Here is a 24,265-nt window from a genome sequence, read left to right as displayed (position 1 = left end):
AAATGCAGAATGGCAATCTATTCAATTAAAACATCTTCTGATGCCTCAATTTGGTCTGGCTAGCCATTTGGAAAGTATTTAGGAAGAATCTAAAACCTAACTATTTCTTGGGAACTTTGGAATTCAGAGTTGAAATATCATATCTTGTGACATTCATAAGCTTTTTCATGTTTAATGGATACTCTGAAAGTTTTAAAGAACAATAAGTATCCAATGCTTCTATGCCACTTAAATTTTAATATGTGGCATAGAAGCTTTTTAAATAAACACATTTGGATCTGTTCTATGGACTTGTTATCAAACCTGCAAGTCTGATTCTCAGATGCCCTCAATCAAAATCCTGTAGGGTCATTATTTCTGAGGGAGCACCTATCACCAGATGTTATTTCCATGGAACACCTTAGAAATTGCCTACAACCGTGTTTCTCAACATTGACAACTTGAAGGTGTGTGGAATTCAATTCCTAGAATTTAACAGGATCTGTGAGAGCCAGAACATTCTCTTCCCAAGGCTTGTGCTTCATTTGACCCTCTTGCACTATTTGTGAGTCTGGCGCCCAACAAGCAGGAGTCACAAACAAATATCAAATTCATTCCCTCATTCAACCTCTCTTGTTCCTCTATTTGTTCTTTTAAAAACTTCTGCCTGGATTTCTCCAAAATGCTGTTTGCAAATCCATGTCAGGAGACACTTTGCTTGGCACCCACCAGGAGGGGGAAACAGTAACCTGCTGATAAATCGGTGTTTTATATTTGGTCCCATCCCAGGTGCAGCTATTTTGTGACTGAGCCCGTCTCCCCACAATCATTTCACCTAAGATATGATTTTAAAAATCCAGTTGCATCCACCAGGCTGTTCATCCCTGACAAGGGTCATTTCTGTACAAACTTTCTCCAGGTAAAAGTCTATGGGGGGGGGGGAGTCTGTACAGAAAATGATGTGTAAATTGTGTAGAATCAAAACCTTTCTTTTCTCATACAGAACGTATGTGTAGGGTAGATTGTCTCCCATTAAACTGCAGCCAGCAATTGCAAAAATCTGAGCTCAAAACTTTCAACATGCTGCACATTCCTCCTGCTGCAAAGTCTGCCCTGCACACCTGCAAACTCTTCAGATTCCCTAGTTGCCCTCTCTGCCTTTCTCTGCAGGGGCCTGGTCTCCCCCGCTCCACCCCTAGTCCCTACTACTATATTTGGTGCTGCCACAGAAGTAATTGCAACTCATCCAGCAAAAAAAAATCGGTGGTTCCTTTATTTCAAATCCAAGATGACAGCATATTTTTGTACTGGTAATTCCTGATTCATGCTCAGTCTTGGTCAATCACACTTCGTTGGGGTGATCTGTCCCTGTGGCTGGAGGGGTGCGGGAAGGCCAGGCCATTGTGTTTCATGCTTCCTGACCATGTGCTGACTGCTTTAATGCTTTTGAGCTGAATCCCTTCTTTATGCCCAGAGTCTTTTTTCAAACTACAGTAACTGGAGTAGAATGTATTTTGTTTAGAGGAGAAGGATCAACCAGGTCCAGAAAAAGGCTTCTATGCTGTTTTAGTAGCATCCACATAGCTGTAAAAGTTCAGAAATTTCCTTGGGAATTGGAAAATTCACTTCAAGGAGAACAAAAAGGGGCCCAGACTTTGACAGAAAAAGTAAGTGATAATAAGGGATGCATATAAAATAGTAAAAATTGAAGAGCACGTGGCAAAAAAAACAAACTAAAGGAAAACAATAAGAACTTACATTCAAAGTCAAAAACTGGCCAGAGAAGCATTTGGGTCACTGGGTCAAATAGTAAAAGAAACAATATGGAATGATGCACTTTGCAGAGATACTAGATGAATCTGCTTTTATATTAACATTATATGAACCTGTATTGCCGTGGTGACACAGTGGTTAGAATGCAGTATTGCAGGCTACTTCTGCTGACTGCTGACTGCCAGCCTGTTCAGCAGCTGGAGTCTCACTCACTCAAGGTTGACTCAGCCTTCCATCCTTCTGTGGTCATTAAACTGAGGACCCAGATTGTTGGGGGCAAGAGGCTGACTCTGTCATTGCAAAGATGAAACCAGGCGTTGCTTCAGTATCAGAATTTTGTTTTCCGTATGTTTTAAATAGGACTTTAAACTATGCCTTCTTTTGATCTCACTGTGCTCTGCCACCATGATGCAACATATGGTTTCAAAAATAAATCATGTATTATCATGAACTAAACTCCATATTGTAAGTGATAGCCAATTCTTATAGAAATTATGTCACCAAGAAGGACCAAAGCATGTGGAGAGGGGGACACCTTTGCAAGGACAAGGTGCAGGCACTTCAATCCCTGGCACCTCATTACAGGCTTGGGAGGAGCCTTACCTGGAGATCCTCTGGAAAGCATAGGTTGGTTTGGAGTGATCAGTCTCATCCCTTTCTTATCATCACCCTCTTCTTCCTTTCCCTCAAGAGGCAAATTTAATCTGAAAGAGAGCGCGAGTGGGGAGCTTCTACTTGAGGCAGATGCACTGTGTGGATTGGATCAAGATGCACTCCTGTTTTCATGTTACATAGTATACAGTGGGGTTAAGAGGATGACTCTCTTTGGGCATTCAGGACTTTGATCATAAATTTGAGATGGATGAGTATCTCCCAGAAGGTTCTAAAGCTCAGACCTCAGAATAACCCAATGTGTTGGTTGACTTTGATAATAAATTGGATTAATAGATAACAATATAGTCTTCCTGTGATTTGCTATGATCATTCAATTCCAAGTAGTTTTTCTTTAAGGAGGAAGGAATGTGGCCCAACCTATAACCAGAGAGCACAAAAATCCACAATGAATGTGATTTCTGGAAATTTTAAAATAATTCCACTTCAAGGTTTGTGGGACATTACAGAGAAGCCAAAAACAAGGGTTAATTTTTTTATGACCTAAGTGTGCTCTAAATGAGTCTATTTTAGATCCAAGCAAGCCACCTAGATCCTATGGGATCCTTGGTGCTCTCCAAATCTGGTTGCTTTCTTGCAGACAATTCATGCACTGATATCAGTACACTGATAATGTTACCTAGTTGGGTAATGAAATGTCTGCAAGAAAGCCACCAAGCTCAGAGAGCACCAAGGACCCCGCAGCCCAATCCTTAGCTGCAAATATTCTCTTCTATTGGTACAAATCACATATTCAGTGCTGCTCACTTTTCTCACTCGTCTTTATACCCCTCATTGTTGTCACTAATTCTTTGTCCTCAGTGGTGATATGTAACACACCAGCTGCTGATGGAGAATAGTCTTTTTGATACTTTCCACATTTCTGAGAGTGAGGGCCTTCATGGGAGGTTTGAGACAAAAATGTTTTTTTTTTAATATAAGATTAAAAAGCCAGAAAGAGACAGAGAGATACTTCCATGTCAAGAATCTCTTAAGCATCTCCCTTTTTCCTTGAATGAAAATTTAACTTTCAGATAGAGAATGTTTGGGTATCAGAAACAGCCTGCCTGCATTGGGTCTGCATAGAACCATTTTTCCCATGGGCCCATGCGGGCAGAGAGAGCATGGGCAAATTCAAATTGAGGAATGAATGTGGACCCAAACCCAGTAGTGTTTAGTAGAGGATTAATTGAGCCAAAAATAAGGACATGCCTTCAATTTCTGTAAAGAATCAGGAACTGGTTGCAGGGACTTGGCTTGAGTCAGTTAATAAGATTATATGAAGAGCCAAGACAAGCCTATCAATTGCCTCCCCCAAAGAGTACTGGGCTCGTATTTCTTAGAGGAAATAGATTGTGGGCCTATTTAGAGGTGTTTGCTTGGACATTTGTAGAATTTGTTATCATCTCAGGTCAACTATAATCTTCTTGGGTGGGTGCTAGAAACGGGGAGACAGCAGGCATTTCTAACTTCCTACCATTGTGCGAAAGACAGCATGTCTACCTCTTAGAGTACGGGTGGGGAACCATGGCCCTTTTATGACTGGTGGGCTTCAGCTCCCAGAATTCCTGAGCCCGCATGGCAGATAAGCCCCCTTTTCCTGCAAAACTAACTCAATGAAAAAGAACAGAAAAGAAATGGCTTCTATTGGCACATTTTCAACGAATCTAAGACGACCCTCCAATTTTGAAAGTAATCCCTTTGGAGAAAAGCCTCGCCTTTCTTTCAGGCAAATACAGTGTTTCATGTGTTTGAGGACATCTGACAGAGATGAGAGGCAGACAGTGAAGGAATTCAGCCCTTCTGGGAACGTGGAACTCCAGACTCCACTAGATGCTGCTGCTGCTACTGCTGCCTCCTCCTGGGCCCTGGCTCAACAGGAAGCCTGGGAAGGTCCCTTCAGCACTTCTTGCAGCTCTTGGTCGGGGGGGGGGGGGGGAGGGCCAGAGAGGTCTAAGAAACAGGGGAGGGAGGAACCCTGTCATCAACCCCTGGGTTGCCTGGGATGGGCCTCGCGCAGGACTTGGATCTTGGGCAGGCAATTCTGTCACTGCCACAGGCCAGTTACTCCCTCCAGAGGGGAAACATCCCAGCAAGGAACTTTACCCAGGATACGTGGAGGCAGAAGCAGCAGGGGTCACTCCCCGGGGCCTGGCACTGGCCTTTGCAGGAGGCCACCTGCTCCCCCCTTCCCTTCTGCCCCTTCCTTGCCTGGCTTCTGCAGCTTCATGCCAGGAGCTCATGGAGCCCTCCTAGAAGCCGTGTTTCCACACAGGCCCCCTGGGCATCCCAGGGCGGCCCTGTGAGGGGGGAGTTGCTCTTAGTGGGGGGTTTCCACATGGGGGTGGGCCTGTGCATGGCATGTCACCCAACCGGTGCCCCCAAGAGAGGTATAAGGAATGCCCCCTCCCCTTCCCCACAGGCGCCTTTCCCGCCCTTTCTTTTTGCCTGAGGAGCTGCCCTCGCGCTCAGTCACTCGTCTCTGGCGATGCTCTCCTCCACGGCGGGAAGGACCTCCAGGCTCAAGGCGTCACTGTTGTGCACCCCGGAGAAGGAGACCATGGTGTGCAGGAGCATAAGGACTAGGACACAGAGCCGGATTTTGCTGTGGCTGAGGCGGGACCCTGCAGAGACCGGCAGCAGAGACGGGGGAGGGTACTGGTGGTGATGGTAATACAGGTGATAGTGCTGCTTCTCTTCCTGCTGCTGCTGCTGCTCCTTCTTCTTCCTCTGCTGCTGCTGCTGCTGCTGCTGCTCTTGCTGGTGATGGGGGGCTTCATGGCGGGGGCTGTGGAATGACTCCGACTCGGTGGATTTGGTGGAGGTGTTGTAGCTGCGCTCCGGTTGGGGATCACAGGAGTCCCACTGGACGTCACAGCATTTCGCTTCTTGGTCAGGCAGCTGGTTCTCCAACAACCCTGGAAACACAATGGCACAATCATTGTCTGGGGAATAGCAACAGCACTTAAGATTTATATATTGCTTCATAGTGCTTTCTAGCCCTCTCTAAGCAGTTTACAGAGTCAGCCTCTTGCCCTCAACAATCTGGCTCCTTATTTTACCCACCTCGGAAGGAGGGAAGGCTGAGTCAACCTTGAACCTGATCTGCCAAACTGCTGGCAGCCGGCAGTTAGCAGAAGTAGCCTGCAGTACTGCACTCTAACCACTGCACCACCATGGCTCATACAGGTAGTCTTTGACTTACAATTGGGCCCAAAATTTCTGTTGTTAAGTGAAACACTGGTTAAGTGAGTTTTGCCTTACTTGACAATCTTTCTTGACACAATTGTTAAGTGAATCACTGCAGTCGTTAAGTTAGTAAAATGGTTGTTAAGTGAATCTGGCTTCACCATTGACTTTTGCTGGTCAGAAAGTCACAAAAGGGGATCGCATCAGCCCAGGACACTGTAACTGTCATAACTATGAGTCAATTTCCAAGTGTCTGAATTTTGATCACATGACCATTGGAGATCCTGCAACGGTAGTAAGTGTGAAAAATGGTCGCAAGTCACTTTTTTCAGTGCCGTTGTAACTTCAAACGGTCACTAAATGAACTGTTGTAAGTCAAGAACTACCTGTAATTGACATTTCAGCCCCCCACTTGGGACTGGATAAAATCAGCTCGCTGCTTCTGGGGATGGGCTGTGTTCCCTCTCCGGGACACCCAACACAAGTCCCTCTATTGATAAGGAGGGCAGAGCTGCCACCGGCCTCCCCTTCCTGGCAGGATTAGCTTCATACCTGAAGCAGATCAATGCCTGTGGACGGGGCTCTCTGTGTGCTCCAGGCTACCCCCATTCGCCCTAACCCGGCGAGGCAAAGGGAAGGTGCTCGCCCCTGGGACGCTTCCAGGTCCCCCTACGAGTCTTACCCGTGCAGAGGAAGCCAGGCAGCCCTCCATAGACCAACTCATCGTTGTCGGGCAACACAAAGGGGCACCTGGTCTCCACCTCCAGGCAGTATTGCTTGCATGGAATCCGGTGCTGGCACTGTAGTTGGGTCACATCAAAATACTCAGAGCACAGCCAAGCCTTGTAGACAGCCTACAGGGGAGGAACAAGAGTCCAGAGGCAGTCACACAGTAGCAAAAACACCCCCCCCACACACACACACCCGCCCCTAGAATCTGAATGGTGTCTGCTGGGATACATGGATAGTCCTCAACTTACAACAGCTCAATTAGTGACCGTTCAAAGTTACGATGGCACTGAAAAAATGACTTATGACCGTTTTTCACACTTACGACCATTGCAGCATTCCCAGGGTCACGTGATCAAAATTTAGACCCTTGGCAACTGACTCAAATTTCTGATGGTTGCCATGTCCCAGATCACGTGATCTGCTTTTGCAACCTTCTGAGGAGGAAAGTCCATGGAGAAGCCAGAGTCACTTAACAAGGATATTGGTACCGGCAGCTCAATGAACGCCATCATTCACTTCACAACTGTGGCAAGAAAAGTAGGACAAAACTCACTTAACAACTATCTTGCTTAGCAACATAAATGTTGGGCTCAATTATGGTTGTAAGTCGAGGACTACCTGTAGTCACGGACAACCTTAATTGTACGTTGCCTTGCACAACATTGCTCAACTGTTAGCAAGATAAGATAGATTGTTGGAAAATAAGATACCTTCAAAGAAAACCCTCCATTTCTAAAAGAAGAAACTCATGAATCCTGTGTAGGAAGCCATTCTTTCCAAGCCCAGCTAGGTCAGGCTGAGTAATTTGGGGACACTGGGGTTTACGTTAAGGGAAATTACGGACAGAAAGATCATCAGCACTGCTTAAGTTTGCCAGGTGAGCACATGAAGCTGCTCACTTACTGGCCATTCCTCCAAGCGGTTACGGAAGAGAAATGAGAAGCAAGGCTAGACTTATAGAAAGTTCAAATGCAAAAGGCAAACGTTACATAAATGAGTTTCAAAGCCAGGAGACTTAATGTACAACACAAAGCAAAAACAAAAATCCTGACTTTGGCTTATTGTCATCCTCTTATTTCAAAGAATCTGTTGTGAGAGAACTGGCCCCTTAGTCCCTTCCTAGTCCCATCGCAGCAAGAGAGCCAGGCCACTTGGAAAGCACCAGGTGTGACTTTCTCTTCAGAAAAACTACATTCCTCTCTAATTTCAGGGGAAAGATGCACTTGCTCTACCCTGTCTTTGGCTGAGAAGCTCAAGACGGCACACAACAAATACCACCCCACCCTGAGTTAAGTTGGGCTCGGAGAGAAGAGAACTGACTCAAAGTCTCCCAGGGAGCTTCCAGGGCTGAGGTGAGGGCAGGAGGGGAACCAAACCTGGCTCTCTTTCCTACTAGCTCAGTCCCTTCACCCCAGGATGACCCTTTAATTCTGAGTGAGGGGTCCTGTCTCTTGCCTCCAGTCCATAGCTACAGAGGTCTTCCTCACCTCTAGGTTTCGGCTTTCGGCTCTTGAGGCAACCCAATGACTTTCCTCCGCGGCTATTTGGATTGGTCTGACTCCAGGCTCCTGGAAACAACCGTAGACCAGGAGCTCTATGAAATGACCTATGTGGAAAGAAATGTGCTGCCAGGCAGGTTACTCCGTGATCTGTGTAGCTGAGGCCCCTGTTTTTTTCTATGTGGGTCAGCTATACAAGTTTTACCAAGTCCACAGAACAAGCAATCTATGGAGGTTAAATGATGTTAACCTCCTGCCTTGATCATCAATTGGAGCCTTCCTGTTTCTGCAGCCCTAGTCCAGGTTAAAACCAGAAATTGGATATTTTTTTTCAGCTGTCAAGAAATCCATCATTACTTCTTATATTGTCCCACATTGCAATTGTGTAGTTAGTACATACCACCTACTGGTCTCCTGACCCAGATAGAGGCATCTTTCAGGAGAAAGCAAATTATATGAAAATACTAATGGACTAGCTCAGGGACTCAAGGAAAACACATTGCATCCCTGCCCCCAGCCCCCATGCCCCCCCCAGCCCCCACACTGTTGCTGGAAAAATTAGGGACCGCTGGTTTAGACCCCTCCTCCCCTTTTAGCCAGGAGTCAATCTAAAAAAGCATCCAGGAAAGCGTGGCGGCATTCACATTATTCCACCCACCCCTCCACACAGACACCAATCCCTGGCTGAAGATTGGAAACTCCTTCTAAAATACCAACTGCTTTTCAGGATTGTCTACACTGCTCCACCACACAAAAATGAAGTGTCTGCAAGAAAAAAAAGAAAGCTCAGAGAGCACCAAGGATCCCGATACAAAATATACCAAATCCTCCTGTTGTTGGATTTGCAAATGTTACACCAGTGTTTGGGGGGATTGCTGAGCACCACAATAAACATAAAAAGAAAAAGAAGGAGAGCAATGGAACTGATTCCATAGGAAGATGAATCTTTATTAGTCTGCAAAAAATATTAGATCATAAATGTAAAATTTCTAGTGGGGAAAAGGCCCAAAGGGTTGTAGAGCTATTTTGCTAATTGCTCAGGAACCTGATTTGTAGTTCAGTTACGGTTTCAATGAATCCCAGAAAAGACAAAAAGTTTTTTCTTTAGGAGCAAACAATATGGCTGACCACGAACTTTTGTGATTTACAAAAACAAAAGCGTCCTTTTTTTCCTTCTCTTTTTTTATCTTTCCTCATAACCTATACAGGTAGTCCTTGACATACGACGACAATTGAGCCCAAATTTTTATGTTGCTAAGGGAGACATTCGTTAAGTGAGTTTTGCCCGATTTTATTACCTTTCCTGCCACATTTGTTGACTGAATCACTGCAGTTGATAAGTTAGGACCATGATTGTTAAGTGAATGTGTCTTCCCCATTGATTTTGCTTGTCAGAAGATTGCAAAAGATGATCATGTGACCTTGAGACACAGCCACAGTCATAAGTATGAGTCAGTTGCCAACTATCTGAATTTTGATCACATGATCATGGGGATGCTACAAAGGTTGTAAGTGTGAAAAATGGTCATGTCACTTTATTTAGTGCCATTGTAACTTTGAATGGTCGCTAAATGAACTATTATAAGTCAAGGACTACCTGTACTCTAAGAACTCTGTTGTATGAATTGTAAAGGATGTGTAATTGGAGCCAATTGAGTAGAGTAGTAGACAAGAAACACTCAAGTCACTCAAATATGTGTGTATGTTAAATGCACTTTATCTTAAATATAAATGACTAAATCATGTATGCTAATGTATGTTGACTAGTTAATGAATACATATATGGAAATGATATATAAACTTATATTTCTTTATCTAGAAAACTTTTGTATTAGGGAAATGTCCACAATCAACATTAAATTAAAAATTAGTTTCTTTTGGTTACAGTCCAACATAAAATACAAAAAAGGAAAATTACACCAATTTCAATAATTTCACTGTAACCTGTAAGTAATAAGGAAATAACTAGAAGTTAGAATTACTAACATGATGTTATAAAATTACAACCTTAAAATGTCCCTGTAAAAGTTCTTAATATTAATACTACAAGTGAAGCCTAAAAGAAGACTTAAAAGGACAAAAAATATGTAAAAACAGATAAAGTTTAGAAAAATAAAAGAATATAATTTTGAAGAACTTGAAGGATCAGCTATCAGGATGAAAGTTGAAAGAGAAGCAAAAGAGATCTGGTGTGATGTATTGGTAGACAGTTAAAGACAGTTTTGAGAGTATTAAAGAGTGATTAAGAGGATCAATAATGTAGGAGAATTATTTAACAGGGTCCATCTTGTAGGCAGACCCACTATTATAAGTAAATAGATGAGAAAACATATATTCTCTGGCTGTTCAATTTAGTAACAGCACTATCTGATGGAAGTTACGCATGTATAAGAATAAATGAAATGCTTAGTAAATGATTCAACGCTGAGCAGAACGTGTGATGGCAGCTGAATTGCTTAATGCAGTTATTGATCACTATATAATAAATGCTTGTGAAGAAGTTAAAAGGGTATTGATTGGGACATAAATTTGCACAATAAGATACCCCTTGTTGCTTGACAACCTGAATGATTTGTAATGAATGCTAGACAGACTGTGTGATGCAATGAGGCATATGAATAAGCAAATAAGAAAATTAATGTATCAGGGATGAAATCAATTCTGATTGACTGGAGAAGAGGGGTGAAAGGTTGCTGATAAATGACAAAAATAGATGGATTTCTGTAACTGGGTATAATGTTTAGTAAGAATGGGATAATTAACACAGAAACTTTAAGTTCTGCAAATGCTGATAGGAAAATTGGATAGTCTGCTGTAAGGCATAAACATTGTTGAAATAAGTTAATGGCTGTAACATGAGAGTGTGCATATGTCTAATTCCAAAATAATCCAACAACAGTCTATTCTGGGATAATTCCAACACTATTTCTTCAAGATTTGTGCTCCCCCCAGAGGAACTAGCCCACAGTATGAGGGAACTTAGACCCACAGTTCCTGCTACAGCAGCAACAGGAGGCCATGGTTCCAGCTTTGGCTAGTACACCAGTTACAACAATTCCTAGGATGGGAAGCACTAGCAACAACTGCTCAAGCCTTTCTCTAGTCCACGAATGGACTAGTATCATGTGCTTTCCTGACTTCATCCTTGCAGATTCAGGGTTTTTGCCAATATTCTGTTTGAGTTATGTGTCTCTCTTTCCCTTTTTTTTAACACTAGTCATCTTTGTCTCTCAGTTTATGAGAGAGTTCTTTATGCAACAATGCTGGTCTTGTTCGGGGTTTCTTATTTTTCTTTCTCTGTGGTATTGTGTTAGACTGGCCTTTTATACTCTCATTTTTTCAAGCATTTTGATTTCTTTCACCTTCAAGGTTTCCAGCCATTGGAATCTTCCTAAATTCTAAGATGTTGAAGTCAGCTCTTAAAAGTTTGAGATGCTCTTTTGACTTTAATTACTTGTGCCTACATTATGTTGAATTCCAATATGACATGGTCACTCTCCCTCAAAGTTCCTGCAACCTCCTATCATTTCATCTCTATTGATAAGGATTAAGTCCAGTATAGTTGAGCCTCTGGTTCCCCCTTCTACCTTTTGGATGCCAAAATGGCTTGGTGCATTCGTCAGGAACCTGATCTCCCACTTGATGCAAAATTTGTCTCCCAATTCATATCAGGACAATTAGAAGTCCTTCATTACTACTATAGCAGGCTTCCTCCATATTTTAGCTGATTAGCAAAAACTTCCTCTATTTAATCTGCTGTTGGGTGATCTCTACCGTGTGTCTATGACAGTAGAAAGAAAAACCCACAAAAAGTTATCCTTGATTTCAATATAATTAGGGCTTGAATTGTTACATAAGCAGTCACTGGAATTATTTTACAGTCATTTCATGACAGCTTCTTGAAATAAACCTATTTACCAGAATTTTTTGTCCTTGAATTGTTTCCTGTGTTGGTTCCAGTTCTAATATCTATTGAGCGGTTTGACAGCAATTTCATTAACTCATTACTCTCTTTTTCACAAGAGAGGAAAAAAACACAGTTCCAGTTTCTACACCCAGACAATGATAATCCTTTGCATCATCACCATACGCAGAAAAGGTTATGAAAACTTTGCTTCTGTGGCCCAACATCAGTATTACATGGTGGCCCAGATAGATCATTTGAACCAAACAATAAATCAAACACCACAGCAATTAGCCCAAATCCAGGAAATTGCCAGACAGAAATATTTTCAGAGCAGCATATCCTTCTTGAGGTCTTAAGTGCTATTACTATTGCTAACTCCCAGAATTCCCCATCCATCCATCCATCCAAAGTCCATATGTCTTAACATTGCCAAGGTTGAGAAACACTGCTGCAGACATTGCAGATTATGGACAACAATATGTCGTCTGTGGCCAAAAGACTTGTCCCTTTTTTTTACAGAAATATTGTTTTGTTACAAAAAACACCGGCAAACGTGCTGGGAATGGAAGTCTTCCAATGTTCTGTAAGTTTCTGCAAACTAGGGAGGTGCAATGGCTCAGCAGTTGAAGATGCTGAGCTTGTAAGCTAGAAAGCTGAAAGACCCCAAACACCATGCAAAGGGGTGAGCTTCTGTTACTTGCCCTGGCTCCTGCAAATGTAGCAGTGAAAAACCATGCAACTGCAAGTAGATAAATAGGGTACCACTTCGATGGGAAGGTAACAGTGTTCTGTGCACATTGGCATATAGTAATGCCAGCGACATAACCACAGTAGCTTCTTCACACAATACTAGCTCCTTTGGCTAAAAAAATGGAGATGAACATCACCCCTAGAGTCAGACACAACTGGACAGGGGAAACTTTTGACTTTTTATTTTTGATAAGCCAATTTCTTTGGCACTGTGGGATACTGACATATGGTCCAAACTCTCAAAACCATATTTATAGTGCAGTTACAGGATCTGTGACTCTAAATGATTCATGCTTCCTTCCTAGCAAGTCAGCACAATTAGAATGTTTGACAGTTACAGTGAAAAGTCTCATCAGTGCAGGATAAAGAAAGTGTTTCAGCTCTTCAAAATGGTGAATGGGGCAATCCTAAGCATCAAATTCTGTTCCTTTTTTATCTAATAGATGTGTAGGTTATAAACATGTGAGGGCAATCCATCTCTTGCATTACAGGAACATGCAGAGGAAAAAGACAATAGAGTAGCACAGATTCTGGGGGAGTGAATGTGGGAGAGGGGAGGGAGAGGAGAGGAACAAACCAATGTGACTGAGCAATAAGAGTAAGGATCTAGTATCTATCCTGAACATTATCAATCTGAGCACCCTTTCACTGTTATTTGCCTCCTTCCCTAAGCAACCTGAGGTGGAAGACAGGATCATGTCCCATCACAGGCAGGCTTGGAGCCAGGTCTAAATTGTTTACCTCGACTTGCCAAATGCCACCTTTTTCCACATGTCAGCTTCATGGCTAATAAATGCTTCAGATATTTTCTCAGGGCAGGACAATCTTAAGCAAAATAATTCAAATGTCAACAGTATAAAGCAAAGCAGCTTATGACATGCATGCATGAAAATTGTTTCTTCATAGGTCGCTTTGCTAACTCTGTTTCATAGAGTTTCCATGATCTGAGGAATAGATGAAAGAGGAGGAAAAAGCAGAGTCATGACATATCTCATTTCTGTCCATAGGATTGTAGGCTGGAAGGGACCTTGGAAGTCTTCTAGTCCAGCCCCATGCCCAAGGCAGGAGATCTTATACCATCCTGGAAATCTGGTTGTTCTTGAAACCTCCAGTGATAACTTCAGGAGGCAAGCTGTTCCATTGATTAATTGTTTTCACTGTCAAGAAATTTCTCCACAGTTCTGGGTTAAATCTCTCTTTAGTGAGCTTCTATCCATTGCTTCTTGTCCTGCAGTCAGGTACTATGAAAAATTTCTGTCAAGAGCCTTCTGAATCCTGAGTTTATCTTCCAAAGTGTTAGCAACTCTTCCCAGCTTAGTGTCATCTGTAAATCTGATATTCTCTATCCCCTCATCTAGATAATGTATGAAGAAGTTGGAGACCATGGGCCCAAGACAGAACCTTTGGATCTAAATATTTTTTATTAGTCTATAATATATAATACAAAAATACAAAAGAAAATAGTAGGAAAATAGGGGAGGAAAAAGGGAAGGGAAAAGTGTGGAGCAAAAAGAAAAGGCATTGACTCCCTTTGGTGCAGTAAAATAAGATAGTAACATCAAACCTCAACGTTTCACTTTTACATAATAATATAAGCTGGCCATTTCTATAACAACAAACCTATTAATCAGTAAAATCCAAAATCAAAGTTCTGCCCAACCCACTGCTTACTTCCCTCCATATTCTACTAAAATTCCTCGTGTCTATAACTATTTACCTCATCACAAGTGTTGGATGCTGTGGTTTGCTGTTGCCTACTTGGTGGGTTTACTAATCTGATCATAAAATTGGTATAATTGTTTGTATCCAGGCTGCTGTGTACTAGGATAGCTGATGCATATAAAGCCATAAACTCTCACGACCTCAGATAATATTCATTTAGTCAAATAACTGGGGGAAAGGGGTAGAACATTTATCTACCACACTCTCAGAGTGGTTTACAACTGTTAGCATGTTGCTCCCAACAACCTAGCTCATTTTACCAACCTCAGAAGGATGGAAGGCTGAATCAACCTCAAACTGGTCAGGATCGAACTACTGGCTGTCGGCAGCCTACAGTACTTCATTGTAACCACTGAGCCATCAGGATTCATTATGAAGTTGATGATAGAAGTTCGTGGGTAATTCAGTTGCTAAGGTTGAGAAACACTGCTTTATAGACCTCTCAAGCTCAAACCACACCAAATAGGAGGCAAAATGCTGACATTTTAATTTTTGTATCACCTAAGTTTCCAATTTAAGAAACAGACAGGCTAATCAGCCTGTCTTTTTGACTCCAACCTGGATATTTTTCCAATGTTCTTTTCTCACTCCTACCAGGGACCCAAAAACTTTGCACTCCCTCCCCTAATAATAGACTCTGTCTTCAAGATCCTGGCAGCCAGAATGGAGAACTCCTCACTTCACTAAGCAAACTGCTACACTGGCAGGACCCATTTAATTGGGTATCTGCATATTAAAAACCACACACTTTCTACTTGGGGCAGTTGGTTGCCTTCTGCTCAAGCAGATATCAAGGTCTATGTTTCTTCTTATCACACTGGTCTTTGTGCCCTGCCTTTAACCACGGAACCTGTTGCAGTCTCTCCCTTTTCCTCAAAGACTTTGAACTATGATCTCACTGAATATTATTACTAGTGCATCACCTGCCAAATGCATGGATGCAGTAGTACAGATTATGGTATCCTCCCCCCCCCCCATAGCCCATTTAATCCCCTGTAGATTCATCCTCTCTGCTCCAGACACAGCTTGTTCACTTCCGTGCTGGGGCTGTTAGAGATTGAAGCACTCTCTCTGGCTTGCGAGCATTCTTAAGACAACATAGAATATAGAATAGGAAGGGATCTTGGAGACCTTCGTTCAAACACCTTCCCCTGGCAGGAGACTCTGTACCATTTTAGATAAATGGCTGTGCAGTCTCTTCTTGAAAACCTCAAGTGATGGAGCACCCACAACTCCCAATTAATTGTTCTCACTGTCAGGAAATTTCAGTTCTAGGCTGTATCTCTCTTTAACCATCTTTCATCTGTTACTTCTTGTCCTGCCCTCAGGTGCTTTGGAGAATAAGCTGACAGCCTCTTCTCCAAGACAGACACTTAAGTACTGGAAGATTGTTATCATATCACCCAAATCCTTCTCTTTGTTAAACTAGACATACCTACCATAGTTCCCTCAATCATTAGTCACATGGTTTAGCTCTGGGCCCTTTGTCATCTTTGTTCCTTTCTTCTGCACTCTTTGTAGGGTCTCAACATCTTTTTTGTATGTTAGTGAATTGGATGCAGAATTGGATGCAGTATCCCAAGTGTGGTCTCACCAGTGCAGTACAAAGTGGTTCTATCACTTCATGTGATTTTGAAACTATCCCTCTGTTGATGCAACCTAGGGTTGCATTAGCTATTTCGGCAGCTGAGGCACAATGCTGGTTCATACTTAAATGGTGATCTATTATGGTAGTAACTAGGACACCTAGTACTCATCATTTTAGGTACTAATATCACCTCCCAAAACCTATTAGCGACGAATACCAAGGTACCACTGTATGTATGTTTATTGCTGACTGGAAACACCTTATAGAGTTTTTCTATGAAACAGAAAAAATGAACTTATAATTTATGGCTTTGCTGATTAGGCAGGATTAATGATAGAAAGAAGAGAGCTATGTAAGAATAAGAGGTAAATTGATAATTGTACTTATAACTGCTGTAAAGAAGAACAGAAGCTGCTTCTTTGTATCTATTTGTTCTTTCTTTCCTTTTTTCTTTTACCTTTTTTCCTTTCTTGCACTTTTAGCTTTCTCTTCTATCTCCTTTTCTCTTATTTTTATATTAACTTGTACTCGTTTTTTATCTTCCTTTTAAAAAAACTTTAATAAAAGTATATTAAAAATAAACAATGATATATATTTTGTTTGATGTGCAGTACAACACCTCACATTTTTTGTTACATTCATTTCTTTGAATAAACTGTAGCTTTCTAGTGCTGTGTGCCAATAATAAATCCCATTAATAATCTCTAATACTGTTTGTGAACCTGAATTCAGAACACTTGTTCTGCGTCTTTATTCCTTAGTAGTTGCACAGGTAAAAAAACATCTGGGGTCCTTAGTACCAGATACGGGAGTTTCTTACGAAACTCAAATCCCCACTTTGGGGTTTCCTGCTCTTCCTGCCTCTTTAGTTCCTTGGCTGCATATTTGATTCTAGACTTTTTCCACAATCTTTCATTTGCAATTATTTACATTTTAAAATAAATTATTATCGAATTATTTCTTCAAATAATTGCTTTCTAAAACTACAGGTAGCCCTTGACTTATGACAATTGAGCCCAAAATTTATGTTGCTAAATGAGAGTTGTTAAGTGAGTTTTGCCCCATTGTATGACTTTTCTTGCCACTTTTGTTAGGTGAATCACTGCAGTTGTTAAGTTAGTTATGCAGTTTGACGTGAAAATGGCTTCCCCATTGACTTTGCTTGTTAGGAGGTAGCAAAAGGGGATCACATGATCCCAGGACACTGCAACGGTCATAAATGTAGGTCAGTTGCCAAGCATCCAAATGTAAACCACGTGACCATGAGGATGCAATAATGGTCGCAAGTATGAAAAACAATCACGTCACTTTTTTCAGTGCCTTTGTAATTTTGAACGGTCACTAAATGAATTGTTGTAAGTCAAGGACTGCTGTATTCACAACAGTTAAACCAAAGTGATCTTCCGAAAGCCTCATAAAATTAAAAGACCAATACAAGGTAGAGCAGGGGTGCCCAATCTGTGGGTCGCGGCCCACTACCAGGACTCGGCCTATTTGCAATCCGGCCAGGTGAGCTGGCAGTTGTCGGCGCTCACAGCCCCACTGAGGGCCAATAGGAGAAAAGAAAAGGCCTGTCAGGTTTTGGTGAGAAGGAATTACCTCAGGCAAGGCTGAAATTATGCAGTCAGTTGGAAATGCCTGAGAATGTGAACTTGTCTTCTTTTGGCCCTTTTAGTAACATTTATTTTTTATTTCAGCCCTGGCCAGTGGCCTTCTCTTCCCCGCCTCAGGAGGGCTGAGCTGCAGGCTCAATGTTTTGTTTTTGATTTGGTTTCCCTTTTTGGTACGTAGCCAGATCCCTTTTCTGCCTTCTCCAGCTCCTGAGAGGGTCAATGTGGAGGGAGAAACCTGGTTGGCTGCAGGGAAGCTCTTGAACTCTGGCATGGGGACCTGAGAGCTGAAGGACCTCGGAGACCGAGGAAGTTCTCCTCTCACTGACCAGGAGGCCTTTCTGTGAAAAGGCTTCTGGTGTAATGGAGCTGGGAGAGAGAGAGCTGCTTCAAATGAATGCCCTGCTGGCTTTGTGGAAGAAGCCATTCTTCTTCCTGCTTCTCTTGCTTTGTGATGGGTTCTTTGGTCTACTTCATTTAAATTTCCTGCCCCATTTCATTTCAATATTACTGTTTGCCCCAGCGATATGGTCAAGTTCAGCTCAAATATGAGAAAACATCAATTCCTAGATACGACCCTCACCCTTATAAAAATATTTATCAAAGATCTGGCAACTGTTTTTGACGGGAGGAGAGGGCACACCTCCTCTGTGACACTCCAAAAAGTCATTGATGATAGTCAGTGGGGTTATAATAAAAGCTACATTTCATTGAATCAATATCAATAGAATTAGTGGATGTGTTTTGTGCAACATGTTTTAATTGGGTCATGAAGTCAGAATGTCACACAAATAGGGAAACTGGGTCAGTTGTTGCAGCCAATCAATTCCAGAGAGGGAAATGCAAAACCCTTTCCCCCAGATGTCAGCAACACCCACAACTCTGTGAATTTAGTTCACCATCTCCATCTTGAGCTACGGACCACACAGATGAAATTTTGTGGTCGTAAGTCGAGGACTACTGTATAGGAGTGGGTACAACTGATATACCAGCACATACAGATTAGGCCTCATTGACAATGAAAGAACTAGGAGCATTCTTTGGTCAGAGTGCATTTATTCAGAATAGACATTTTCCCATTTTCCAGAGGAAGAAATACTCATTCACAATATTACCATTGTATTAGGTTTCTATTTCCTCAAGCTGCTGTCTGATCTGTGTCAACCTATTTTCCAAAGCACCAGAAGGCAAGACAAAAAACAATGGAAGGAAACTAATCAAGGAGAGAAGTAGCCTAGAACTAAGGAGAAATTTCCCAACAGTGAGAAAAACCAACCAGAAGTTGGTTTCTGCCTCCAGAAGTTGTAGGTGCTCCAGAATAGAAGTCTTTCAAAAAGAGACTGGAGTGGATAATCATTTATCTGAAACGATATAGGGTCTCCCGCTTAAACAGGTGGTTGGACTAGAAGACCTCCAACTCTATTATTCTATGTTCTATGCACGTATGCACTATATCTGAAAACTTTGAAAGAAGCCATTCAAAGTTTTTGAATATGTTGCTAATAATACACTCATAATACAATATGCAATACTCTAATACCAGCAATACGTTTTTTTCCCCCTGAACTGAAGTCTGCTTTTAAATAAGCACACCAAAAATCAGTGCGGGGAAAAGAAGATGGCCTGGAAAAAGTTACACTTTTAAATTAAATCCTCTCTAACGCCAGCTCCAATCTCTTTGTGTCTTCTTCAAGACACTTTTCATCATTGATTTTTTTTTCTGAGAACATCCATAGAACTGAAATGTGATGATCCCAGAGTAATTTGGGATCATGAACCTATTGTTGGAAGCCAGCCCTTACTTTTTTTGAGTTAACAGAATACCTGCAAAATAAAATGACATAGCATTGGACACATGAGACCCATGGGTACAGGATCATTACCAATCTCCAAGGTAAACAAACCACACACCTATATATCAGCCTCCTCCAAAAGTTAAGATGACAGGATGATTCCCCTCTCATCCAAGTGTATAAATCTTGCATTATCAATAAAACTAAACCATCTCCATTCCTATTATGGTTTATTTTCCAACACTGCCATATTGTGACAAATCAGAAAATCTGAGGCACTTCTTCTCCCCATGAAGGCCCCACAGTCAAAGCTGATATGCAAATATCAGTAGAATCAACTGAAATGTTATCTCTTCCCCTCCACATAATATCAAAAGCCTAACTTTATGTTATATTTAACATGCATGGTATAAACATGTACTTTTAATATGATGTTACAATGAGGTGAGATTAGAGGACACAGAGGAGGTACATTTAACCATCCAGTTCCAAATTCGTTAAGGGAAGTAGCAGGTCTCCTTATGTTTCCATATCCATATAAAAATCAGGGCCCCTGCACTTATTTTTTGAACGCACGTTCCACTTTCCAAAAATGGTGCATTTAATGTTATGTGCAACATAACTTAAAAAACCTTTTCAGAGAGGAAGTAACTTAGATGAAAAATACTTAAACTTACATTGTATGCAAACTGAAAGTTATATTGTATGTAAATAAAATTCCACACAACTAAGCATATGAGGATTAATTTTACAGTACCTAATAAACAGGGTGCTATATTTGTTCTTGGCTTTGTTGCGGCACTTAAAAGATTTTTTAAAAATACAGCCACTTTGGTGATAAATTTTCTTTATAATGCAGAAATGCTCTGGGTCATATTTTCAATTCTTCTTACTCCTCTCTGTTCCTCCAAGAGCTATTAATTCTCTGGGCTTCCATTATTAATTAGGATATCTTATTTGCAGAGATGGGGAGTTTGTGCCTAAGCCAGAACCCTGGTCTCCCAGGCTACCTTCCACTGAGTTCTATGTGAGTTACACCTGGAAATGCTACCCATGGAACTGGGCTTGAAGTTGCGTTGACTCAAGCACACCCACATCCATTTGGCCAACACTCGTGTCTATTATTAGTAGGAGCAACTTTTGGAAGAGTCTTTGGGATGTGTTAGATGCCCTGGAGTGCAGTTATTATGCCTGTCCTAAAGGCAACCCTGAGGAACTTTGGAAAGTGGGAGGTGCTTATGATCAAACAACCCAAAGTAAAATTCCTAAAATGCTTTGATGTAAGTGAAGTTTGGAAACTATAATAAACTGATACACAGTTAAAGAGAACCCTTTGGGACATCTACAGGAATACATAATAACTAAATGTTCCATCTTTCTGTTCAGCAAGACAGCTCAAAGCAGCTAACAACACTGGTCAAAAGTTGAGATTAAAATATAATGCAATAATAGAGAGTATTGTCAACAAGGCAGATTCATTGCCTTCTTAATAAAAGTAACCTATGGGACAGAAGCTTCCAGAAAAGCTCCTTGGTCCTAGGTCAAAAGAATGAGTCTTACATAGGAAAGCAGAGGTGAGTTGTCCTGAGAGAGGGTCAGTTCAGAGTGCCTACTTAATCCCAAAGCTATTTTGCTACCAAGGAAGATGAGATTCCCAACCATTAACCTGCCCTGCTGTACAGCAAGTCCCTGAGGAATTTTGAGGGCAATCTAGGCCCTTCCCGAGAAATTCTGACCAGGGCTGCTACAAGAAAAGCGAAATGAGCGTTTAAAGCAGGCAGCCTGCAAGAAGCCAAGGACCTGGCTCTCTTGGCTAGTATGCCTCCCATCTCAACCCATCTGTGGAGCCAAAATCTTGCTTATCAGCAACAACAGTGGATGAGGGAGGCCCAGCTGAAGAGAAGGGCAGTGGCAAGCAGAGCCCCATTAGGCCAACCACCTCTTGCACCCAAAGCCAGGGAGAAACCCAAGGAAGAGTTTCTGGGTCGCCCCCCCCCCACTCATCCACCTCCCTACCTTGCAGTCTCTGATGCAGGAGCGCACAGAATAATCCTCGGCCTGCAGGTATTTCTCCAGCAAAAGCTCGAACTCCTCGTATTTTTCCTGAGCGTGTTGGTCCAGCCTTTGATAGGCCTCCAGGCAGCTGCTGCAGGCCTCCCCGCGCTGGGCTCCCGCAGCGGCCGACAGGAAATCCATCAGCAGGTTCGACAAGCTGCAGTCCAAGCTTTCCGGGCCGGCCATGCCGAGCAGCAGGTCCCAGGCCGTGTAAGCGTCACAAAAGGGGAGGCGGAAGGTCCGAAAGTGTCCCTCCAGGAAGTCCAGCTGGGGAGAGGAGGCGGCGGCGGCGGCGGCCGCGGACAGCCGGAGAGGCACGGCGGCGAAGGCGGCCAGGGAGCCCTGCTGGAAGAGGCGCCGCTGGGAGCAGGCCGAGCTCAAATCCGGCCGCGCCGCGGCGGCGACGGCGGAGCAGTGCGGGGGTGGCGGCGGGGCGGGGCCCTCGGCACTCCGATTGAGCGGCCCTCCGACCAGGGCTGCCCCGGGCGCCGCCATGCCCGAGCTCCTGGCCTCAGCTCGGAGCCGCGTTCCGGCGGCGGCGCCGCAGAGCCACAGGCGGTCGGAAAGGAGGACGGCGAAGAAGAGCAGTGAGCCCAGCGACAAGCGCCATCTCTGCGCCCGCTCCGAGTCGGCGCACGGCTTCTCCGGCTGGCCCAGGCGGGCGGCTAGTGCGGCGGCCTCATGTTCTCGTGGCTGCATCCAAGCGCCGCTGGTCATATTTTTTGGGGGCGGCGCGGAGACGGGCCGGGGGGCGGCGGCGGCGGGGGCCCTCCGGGGCTCCGCCGCTCCTCCGGCCGCCCCCTCCGCGAGCAGAATGTCACCTACCGCCGGTTCTGCCGCCGCCCAGGCCCGGAGGGAAGGGGAGGGGCGGCCCCATGGCGGCTCCCCCTGCGGCCCGCGACCAGAGCCCGCCGGCCCCGCCCGCGCCTCCTCCACCGCCGCTGAGCCCCGCGCGGACGCCCCCAGCCTCCCCACGCGAGGCTGCTAAGGGCTGCCCAGGAGCCGCGCATGGTGCTGCGCCGCCGCGGCGCCTCTCAGCATGGCCAGCCCTGGCGGGAGGAGGCCGCGCCGCGCCGCCCCGGCATCCCCCCTCCTCCTCCCGGGCGTCCCGGCTGCTGGGTCCGGCGCTCCGGGCTCACCGTTTGGCCCGCTCCATCTTCCGTCCCTCCCCCCGCCTGCCTCGGCCCTCCCGTCCTCCCTGTGCAGCGGGCAGCCCTCACTCGCCTTTCCTCTTGCGCTTCAGGCCACTCCGGAGCGCCCGGGCGCGGCGGCCAGGCCCGTCCATCTCCCCCTCCCGCGCCCGCCGCCCGCCTTACTCAGTCGCCATCTTCAGCCGGGCAGGGAACACCTTGAGAAATCGATCGGGTCGGGAAGAGGGGGGCGGCCAGAGGTGGGGGCGCATGCGCGCTCCGCTCCGCACCCGGGGAACACTTCCTTCGCCCGGCGCCCCTGCCTTGGCCACAGCGCCCCCGAAGCCGCGGGCGCCATGCGGGACGGCGCGGGCGTCGCCTTCCCTCCGTCCGACCGGGCCCCTGGGAGCCCCAGAGCCCGGCGGCTCCCCCACCGCGGCTGCTCCTCCTCCTTCCCATGTCCCCGAGCAGCAGAGGAGCGCGGCTGCCCCGTGGTCTCCCCGGCAGAATGGGGGCCTGGCGGGCCGTGGTGCTGAAGGACAGCTCCGGAGCGTGGGAAGCGCCGCCGGGAAGCCGCCTGGGCTCAGCGACTGAGAAACGCGGGGCGCCGCCCGGCTTCTTCGGGAGCGTTTAGCGGCGCGGAGCGAGTGGCGAGGCGCGGAGGGGACGTCCCGCGATAGATAGGAGGGGCGACCGCGACTGAGGCTGGAGAGCAGCCCACGAGGGTTGCGGCGCCTCCTAAGTCTCATTGGCTTCCTCCACGTTTTCCCGCCGCTGCGAGAGATGATTTGTGCGGAGACCTTAAGACAGCGCCCGAGGCGATGCGCCTTCTGGCTGCCTCCTCCCTCTTCCCACCGCTTCTCCCGTCAGCAGTAGGCCGACCGCATCCCCCCTCCGTCGTTCCTCTCCAGGAAGAGCTCAACTAAGGCTAGAAAGCCTTGACAAATGAAAGAGATCCGGGAGCTTAAGTGGTTGTCCCTAAACCCAGCTGTAATGGCAATTTTCATTCCATCTTCAACCTGAAAGTCCTGGAGGAAACCGATCGTTAATCTCCTTATGTGTGCTTAAAGCGCACCAGCGTGCCTATCGTCCCTGTCCTTCTGTCTCCATTTACTTGTATTCATGTCCTTTGTTCATGTCCATGTTCATACTTATATCTGCTATCCTGTACATGTTTGACAAACTAATAAATAAATACGGATGGAAGACCAAAAAAAATCTACTCCATATTTCAGATGCATACATAATGCGGAGACATCACAGGTTTTTCTTTGGGATGACCTTTGGTGGAGCTGCAACCAGAGTAGAATTAAAAGAATTACAGATTAAAGGATTTGGAAGGGACCTTGAAGGTCTTCTAGTCCAACCTGCCTGCTTAAGCAAGAGACTCTATGCCATTCCAGACAAATGCCTGTCCAATCTCTTCTTATAATTCTCCAGTGGTGGAACACCCACAGCTTCTGGAGACAAATTGTTCCACTGGTTCATTGTTTTCACTTACAAAAAAAATTCTCCTTAATTCTAGGTTGGATCTCTCTTTGATAAGTTTCCACCTGTTACTGTCAGCACCTCTCCATTTAATAATCAGGAAAGAAGACCACGAGACTCCATTTGTGGAAAATCAAATGTACTTTTACTAATTAAAAATGGTTAAAGAGCGGTTGCATAGCGAAGTCTGGTTAATTAGGCGCGAAAGCAGTTGATATATAGAATAGCCCATTCCACACCCCCTGGCATCATAGGCCTAGTCCAATCATAAGTCCTTCAAGTGTCAGGTGTGAGATAACTTCAAAAGGCATCACGAAGATGGAATGTCGGTGCCGTTAGTCCAGGCGGGAAACCCCCACGCATGCGTAGTCTGTCCATCCAAAGACCTCCAGAACATTC

At 44.6% G+C, this 24,265-nt stretch overlaps 1 protein-coding gene across 1 annotated transcript; it reads right to left on the bottom strand.

Moving 5' to 3' along the window:
• FAM155B (family with sequence similarity 155 member B) lies at positions 1 to 22,660 on the bottom strand. The gene is made up of 3 exons (XM_032228262.1): positions 21,210 to 22,660; positions 6,275 to 6,446; positions 1 to 5,321 (listed from the first exon to the last, which is right to left on the bottom strand). The coding sequence occupies exons 1-3, from the start codon at positions 21,963 to 21,965 to the stop codon at positions 4,876 to 4,878; spliced, it is 1,374 nt and encodes a 457-aa protein (XP_032084153.1). The 5' UTR covers positions 21,966 to 22,660; the 3' UTR covers positions 1 to 4,875.
• Positions 22,661 to 24,265: the final 1,605 nt, after the last annotated feature.

This window comes from Thamnophis elegans, chromosome 12 (assembly GCF_009769535.1).
Source record: "Thamnophis elegans isolate rThaEle1 chromosome 12, rThaEle1.pri, whole genome shotgun sequence".
In the NCBI taxonomy this organism is placed as follows: Eukaryota; Metazoa; Chordata; class Lepidosauria; order Squamata; family Colubridae; genus Thamnophis; species Thamnophis elegans.
Note: the sequence above shows the minus strand (reverse complement) of the source record. Positions and strands in the feature narration are given on the sequence as shown.

Bases quoted from the DNA above. Each gene is read 5' to 3' on its own strand.
- FAM155B (XM_032228262.1), bottom strand. From the start codon at position 21,965: ATGACCAGCGGCGCTTGGATGCAGCCACGAGAACATGAGGCCGCCGCA. The intron at 6,447-21,209 runs GTAGGGAGGTGG...CCTCCCCTGTAG, and splicing joins CCTGCATCAGAGACTGCAAG to GCTGTCTACAAGGCTTGGCT. The intron at 5,322-6,274 runs GTAAGACTCGTA...TTGTGTTTCCAG, and splicing joins GCCTGGCTTCCTCTGCACGG to GGTTGTTGGAGAACCAGCTG.